At 46.6% G+C, this 7,478-nt stretch overlaps 1 protein-coding gene across 1 annotated transcript in view; it reads right to left on the reverse strand.

Annotated features, from left to right (window-relative positions):
- Positions 1-7,478, reverse strand: part of FAM186A (family with sequence similarity 186 member A) — a 61,389-nt gene that overhangs the window by 16,059 nt on the left and 37,852 nt on the right. The window contains exon 4 of the mRNA XM_023756364.1: positions 39-4,413. Coding sequence (XP_023612132.1) covers positions 39-4,413 — 4,375 coding nt within the window. The remainder of the gene's footprint in view (positions 1-38; positions 4,414-7,478) is intronic.

A 7,478-nucleotide genomic window follows, 5' to 3' on the forward strand; every position in this document is an offset into this window, starting at 1 on the left:
TTTTTCAGGAGTGAGGGTAACCATCAGTGCCTTGTTACTGCTCATGGGTAAGAGTGATACCCAGTGCCTGGGTCTGCTGAGGGGAGAGAGTGATGTCCAATGCCTGGGCCTGCTGAGGGGTGAGTGTGATTCCCTGTGCCTGGGCCTGCTGAGGGGTGAGTGTGATGTCCAATGCCTGGGCCTGCTGAGGGGTGAGTGTGATTCCCTGCTCCTGGGCCTGCTGAGGGGTGAGTGTGATGTCCAACGCCTGGGCCTGCTGAGGGGTGAGAGTGATGTCCAGTGCCTGGACCTGCTGAGGGGTGAGAGTGATGTCCAGTGCCTGGGCCTGCTGAGGGGTGAGAGTGATGTCCAGTGCCTGGGCCTGCTGAGGGGTGAGAGTGATGTCCAATGCCTGGGCCTGCTGAGGGGTGAGTGTGATTCCCTGCTCCTGGGCCTGCTGAGGGGTGAGTGTGATTCCCTGCTCCTGGGCCTGCTGAGGGGTGAGTGTGATGTCCAATGCCTGGGCCTGCTGAGGGGTGAGTGTGATGTCCAATGCCTGGGCCTGCTGAGGGGTGAGAGTGATGTCCAATGCCTGGGCCTGCTGAGGGGAGAGAGTTATGTCCAATGCCTGGGCCTGCTGAGGGGTGAGAGTGATGTCCAGTGCCTGGGCCTGCTGAGGGGTGAGTGTGATTCCCTGCTCCTGGGCCTGCTGAGGGGTGAGTGTGATGTCCAATGCCTGGGCCTGCTGAGGGGTGAGAGTGATGCCCTGTGCCAGGGCTTGACTAGGGGTGAGAGTGATGCCCTGTGCCAGGGCTTGACTAGGGGTGAGAGTGATGCCTTGTGCCAGGGCTTGTTGAGGGGTGAGAGTGATTCCCTGTGCCAAGGCTTGACTAGGGGTGAGAGTGATTCCCTGTGCCAGGGCCTGCTGAGGGGTGAGAGTGATTCCCTGTGCCAGGGCTTGACTAGGGGTGAGAGTGATTCCCTGTGCCAAGGCTTGACTAGGGGTGAGAGTGATTCCCTGTGCCAGGGCCTGCTGAGGGGTGAGAGTGATTCCCTGTGCCAGGGCTTGACTAGGGGTGAGAGTGATGCCCTGTGCCAGGGCTTGACTAGGGGTGAGAGTGATGCCCTGTGCCAGGGCTTGACTAGGGGTGAGAGTGATTCCCTGTGCCAGGGCTTGACTAGGGGTGAGAGTGATTCCCTGTGCCAGGGCTTGACTAGGGGTGAGAGTGATGCCCTGTGCCAAGGCTTGACTAGGGGTGAGAGTGATTCCCTGTGCCAGGGCTTGACTAGGGGTGAGAGTGATTCCCTGTGCCAGGGCTTGACTAGGGGTGAGAGTGATTCCCTGTGCCAAGGCTTGACTAGGGGTGAGAGTGATTCCCTGTGCCAGGGCCTGCTGAGGGGTGAGAGTGATTCCCTGTGCCAGGGCTTGACTAGGGGTGAGAGTGATGCCCTGTGCCAGGGCTTGACTAGGGGTGAGAGTGATGCCCTGTGCCAGGGCTTGACTAGGGGTGAGAGTGATGCCCTGTGCCAGGGCTTGACTAGGGGTGAGAGTGATTCCCTGTGCCAGGGCCTGCTGAGGGGTGAGAGTGATTCCCTGTGCCAGGGCTTGACTAGGGGTGAGAGTGATTCCCTGTGCCAGGGCTTGACTAGGGGTGAGAGTGATGCCCTGTGCCTGCGCCTGCTCAGGAGAGAGAGTGATGCCCTGGGACTCGGCCTCCTCATGAATGACAGCAATGGACTTTGTAGGAAACTGTCCAGGAATAAAAAAGGGCCCAGGTGAGGAAAACTGTGTCGAGGAGGGAGGAATGACTGGTTCGGAGTGCTTTTCATCAGCAAGATTCACATGGAACTCTTTTTTTGTGCGTGAACGTAATGCACGTTTCCATGTGTTCTTCCACCTGGGAGTCAATCTTATTGAAGCGCTACTTAACACATTTTCTAGTTCTTCAGGTCTTTCCTCCTTAATCTTCAACTGCTCCTTTGCTTTTTTATGCCACTGACTTTCATCATCCCTTCCCTTTCTCTTTGGCTTCTGCTTCTCTTCCTCTTCCTTCCAGCTACTTTCCAGTTCCTTCTGAAGCTGCTCCATCTGCTGTCCCTCCTCCTTCTCCAAGGACACTCCTTGCTCTTTCATTTTTTGCCTCCGTGCTTCCAGCCACTGCTGCTTTTGCTTCTGCTGTTCTTCCTCTTCCATTCCCTTTTGCTTCTCATCTTGCTCGGTCTGCTTTTGCATCCTCTGTTTTTGATGTTGCTCCCACACTTCTTCCTGCCACTGATCCTGCTTCTGTTGCTCTTGCTTTCCCTCCTTCGGCTGGAGCTGTTGCAAATCCTTTTTTATCCTCTTATAGCCCATCTTCCAGAGATTCCTTTCTTGCAACTGGTGTTTAAGATTCATATTCAAACTTTCTCCTTGAACCTCTGGCAAATATTCCTCCTGCCTCTGTTTTTCCTTCTCCATATGGTCTTTCCCTGCTATTGAGACGACTGGAGCATCTATTTCAGTCAAGATCTCTTGTGTTAAATTTTGTATTACTGGGTCCATGCTCTCAGATGAGAGTAAGGAGCTAATTTCAGACTTTGGACTAATTGGCTCCTGTAAATGTAGTCCTGGCATAAATGAGACTGTTGTTTGTTCCATTTGTTTCTCTCTAATTTGTCCTGCTATTTTAATGTCTTTGTATTTTCTCAAGATTTTTGCCACAGCTCTAGCCACATTTTGGAAATATTCTTCCATTTTTGCCTTTATGATTCCTAATTTTTCAACTTCTGCTTTTCTTAATAATAACTCTTCTTCTGGCACAGTCTTTTTATCCAAAGGATTTTCTGTGTTATCAATTTTCTCTTTTAAGAAAGACATTATGGCGTTGTGAAATTCATCTAGATTAGCCTGTTCACTTTTGCCCTCTGGACTTCCTAGAACTGTAGTAGATTCTGAAGTCTTAGATTGTGATTCAACAAGTTCTTGAGACTTGCCCTTCTTGGTAAAGACTGACGTGTCCTCCTCTTCAGTTTTTCCTTCTTTGCTTGTGGTAATTTCTGAAGAGATTTGATGTTCCTTTCCTTCTATTTTTACTTTCTCAGAGGATTCATCAGGTTGGATTGACCCAGATGGCACTGCTTGGAAACTCATAACACTTTTACTCTCTTTGGCCATTAACTCGGTGGTGGATTTCTTCTTGTGGTCTGAAATAACTTGGCATTTCTCAAGTATATATGCAATTTTGTACTTCCTGAGTCGTTCCCACTTACTACTTGTTCCACTTTTGCCACCTTGGCTCTTTGTGTCAGTAGAAGGGAAATTAGAAAGAATGTGTTGACTTTTTGATTCAATGAATGACTTTGATTTGGCTATAGAAAGGGGCTGTATTTCTTGACTCGTCTTTTGCTGTGCTATAGAAAGGGGTTGTATTTCTTGACTTGTCTTTTGCTGTGCTATAGAAAGGGGCTGTATTTCTTGACTTGTCTTTTGCTGTGCTATAGAAAGGGGCTGTATTTCTTGACTTGTCTTTCGCCGTGCTATAGAAAGGGGTTGTATTTCTTGACTCGTCTTTTGCTGTGATTGTAGATCGAAGTCATAATCCACTTTGGTCTTCGAGATTATTTGTTTACTTGTCTGCTTACTCAGATTTGATCTAGAGGTCTCAAACTCATATGGGGCTTTTGTGATCTTCCTTTTCTGTGATTGATACTCATCAGTCCAACCTTTCTGATAGATGTCACCTTTCTTCAGTGATATCTTATCTTCAGTGGTATCTTTGGAAGGTATTTTTGGTGGTTTTTCAAGTAAAAGGAATTGCTGTTCAATTAAATCTGGAGTCATTTCAACTTGGGCTGTATGTGAACTTGCTGAGTCCCACTTTAACACTGAGCCTTGGGTCTCCTTTCTTTGGGCCCCATCCATTCTATTTTCAAATTCTTTCATCCAAGTATTGTCCATACTCGCTGCTTCATCAGTCATGCTAAAGCCCATGGATGATTTTGGAGAAAACTCATATAACACCTTCAAGGTTGATGTGGGCAATGTTTTGAATTTAATAAACTGCTCACATTTTTCTTCTGCTTCTTGAAGTTTCCGCTGAAGCCTTTCGTTTTCTTCACTGAGCTCTTGTATTATCTGCAGTGAGAGTTCTTTTTCACTTTCCTCACTTATACATATCTCAGGATGGAGGTTAATAACTTTTGCTTCATTATTTAGTGAACTCAACGCTTTAGAAAGGTTTTCTATTGTTGATGCTATATAGTTAATAGCATTATTTTCCAATTTATTGAACATTGTAGTATCTATGAGTTCCTGTAGCATGGCTTGAATTTCTGAAACCTTTGTATTTGTTGCAAATTCATCACCAATCATCTGATTTGGTGTTAAAGCATGGACTGTTGCAGGTCGCTTTATAACTCTTTCTTTCCAAGATTTCCATAGAGCTTTTCTAGACACTAGAAGAAGAAAAACCATAAAACACAAATGATGAGATTGTATTTCTTCTTTTGTGTTGTGTCCTATCTATTGTTAAGCCCAAGGAAGTTAGAATAAATTAACAGATAGCTGAAGAAGACAACTATGATGATAATTGCTCATCAAATACAGCATATCAATAAAGATATGGAAATTAGAACAACCAAGTGGAAAAAATAGAGCTGAATAGTATAAAAACTAAAATGAAAAGTTAGCCAAGAGGGCTCAAAGTAGATTCGAACTAACAGAAGTAAAACCAGAAAGCTTGATGCTAGATTAGTAAAAGTTGTCTCATCTGAGAACAGGGAGAAGAAAGAAGAAAGAAAAATGAACAAAGCCTCAGAGACTTGTGGCACACCATTAAGCATACTGATGTACAAATAATAGAAGGCCCAGAACAAGAGCGGGGAGGTACATTGAAAGTATGTGAAGAAGTGCCCTGGCCAGTGTGGCTCAGTTGATTGATCATTGAGCATTGTCCCATGCACTGAGAGGTTACCGGTTGGATTCCTGGTCAGGGCACATGCCCAGGTTTTGGGCTCAATACTGAGTAGGGGATATTCAGGAGGCAGCTGATATGTTTCTCTCTCATCAATGTTTTTCTCTAGCCCTCTCCCTTCCTCTTTCTCAATAAAAACATATTTTTAGAAAAGTATTTGTATAAGCATAACCAATGGACACAGACACCAGGGGTGTGAGGGCATGAGTGGGGAGGATAAGGACACATATGTAATACCTTAATAAATAAAGAAAAATAAATTTTAAAAAGGTATTTGAAGAAGTAATGGCCAAATCATCCCTATATATATATATATATATATCAAATACATATCTAGAGATATTAAGAGATCTAGTTTCAGAGGGAAAGTTTCTCTTTTTAATGTTTCTATTGATTTCAGCGAGAGTAAGAGAGAGGGAGAGAGGTATGGGAACATCAATGATGACAGAAAATCATTGTTTGGCTGCCTCTTGCCCACCCCTCACTGGGGATCGAAACCACAACTTGTGCATGTGCCCTGACTGGTCATTGAACTGTGACCTCTTGATTCATGGATTGACACTCAACCACTGAGCCATACCAGCTGGGCAAATTATCCAAAATTTTATGAAAAACATTAATTTACACATTCAAAAAACTCAGCAAATTTTAAATAGACAACAAAATAATCCATACCTAGACACATCATAGTCAAACCATTGAAAGCCATACGAAGAGAGACTCTTTAAAGAAAAAAGAGGTGGTAAAAAAAAAATCTATACTAATAAAAGGGTAATATGCTAATAAGACCGGATAGACTGGACATCTGCCAGACGTCATTCCGGACATCCTTCCTGGAAAAGCCGGGGCCCAGGTGAAGCCACCCAGAGTCCCTGGTGCCTGTTGCCAGGCCAGAGGGAAGGAAGCCCGGGTCCCGGGTGCCTGTGGCCAGCCAGAGGGAGGGAAGCCAGGTTCTGGGTGCAGGGGCCAAGGCAGAGGTGGTCAGGGGCAATTAGGCAGGCAGACAAGCAGTTAGGGGCAATCAGGCAGGCAGGCAAGTGGTTAGGGGCAATCAGACAGGCAGAGGCAGTTAGGAGCAATCAGGCAGGCAGGTGAGTGGTTAGGGGCAATCAGGCAGATAGGCAGGTGAACAGTTAGGAGCCAGCAGTCCCGGATTGTGAGAGGGTGCAGGCTGGGCTGTGGGAGCCCCCCACACCTACGCACAAATTTCATGCACTAGGCCTCCAGTAAATAGATAAAAGGGGAAAAAATGTGGTGATGGAAAAAAATTAAAATAAACAAGATAAAATAAAGACACAAAAATATAGAAAAATGACTCATCACAATCAAAAGAGACTAATCAAGTACAGGAAAACTACAGCTCGCTCTTTATCAGAAAAAAAATGGAGGCCAGAAGGCAGTGGGATGGTATATTTAAAGCACTGAAAGGAGGAGGAACCAAGATGGCGGCATAGGTAAACACCTGAACTTGCTGCCTCACACAACACATCAAAACTACAACTAAAAGACAAAACGGATATCATCCAGAACCATGGGAAAGCTGGCTGAGTGGAAGTCTGACAACTAGAGGGAAGAGAAAAGCGCATCTAGACTGGTAGGAGGTGCAGAGGTGCAGAAGAGTGGAGGTATGGAGGCACGCAAAATGGGCTGGCAACTGGCTACGCTGTTGTCTTTTTCAATTGGGAGGGAAATACAAACTCCCAACTGCTCTGAACTCCAGTTCCGGGCGAGACTCTGGAGACCCAGACTCATACAGGGAGAAACTGGACTGTCTGGCATCGGGCCGGAACGCTAGGGCAGCTTCCTCACAGAGGTGCTTACAGCGATCATTGTTCCTGCACAGGGCTGCGGGACACAGAGACCCGGAACCTACCAGGGCAGGACCAACGAGCAACCATTGCTGTTTTCACCACCCATAATTCCCTGAGACCCCACCCCACCCAATTTACAACCCCACCCAAGCTGTACACAGAGGCTTTTGCATATGAATGGCCTGGCCTTTTGCAATCTAAAACCTAACAAACTGCAGCTGGGTCAAAGAACCCCAGAGCTTCCAAAAGAAGGCCTAAGTCTCATCAGCAGCCTGCATTGTTTCACAGCTGCACCTCATCTGTGCACCTCCAAACCCCAAACAAAGAGGAGGAATCTGCAGATCTCTCTGTAGCTCCTGTTGGGTGGCCTCAGGCAGTGGTTGACTTTGCACCTCCTTGGAGATCCAAGAGCCAGTGTGCCCAGTGGTCAGAGTGAGACCACACCAGATTATAACTCTTCAGATCCATAAGAGATACACTCAGGGGGCAGACTCAGTGAGCACCAGAGCCCCACTGAAACAAGTCCTGCCTCAAAAAGGTGTTTCCAGCACAACAGTTCTCCCATTGTAGACAAAACTGGTCCTCATAGCCAATTGGTCTGGAGGTCAATTCCTCCCAATGATACCAATAGCAATCAACGCTAAACTACAACAAGACTATGCACACAGCCCACAAAAGGGTGCACCAAGAGTGCTCACCTGGCGGTGACTGGGGAGGCTGAGCCACTGGCCCTATA

The sequence above is a fragment of the Myotis lucifugus genome, unplaced genomic scaffold (genome assembly GCF_000147115.1).
Source record: "Myotis lucifugus unplaced genomic scaffold, Myoluc2.0 scaffold_91, whole genome shotgun sequence".
NCBI lineage: Eukaryota > Metazoa > Chordata > Mammalia > Chiroptera > Vespertilionidae > Myotis > Myotis lucifugus.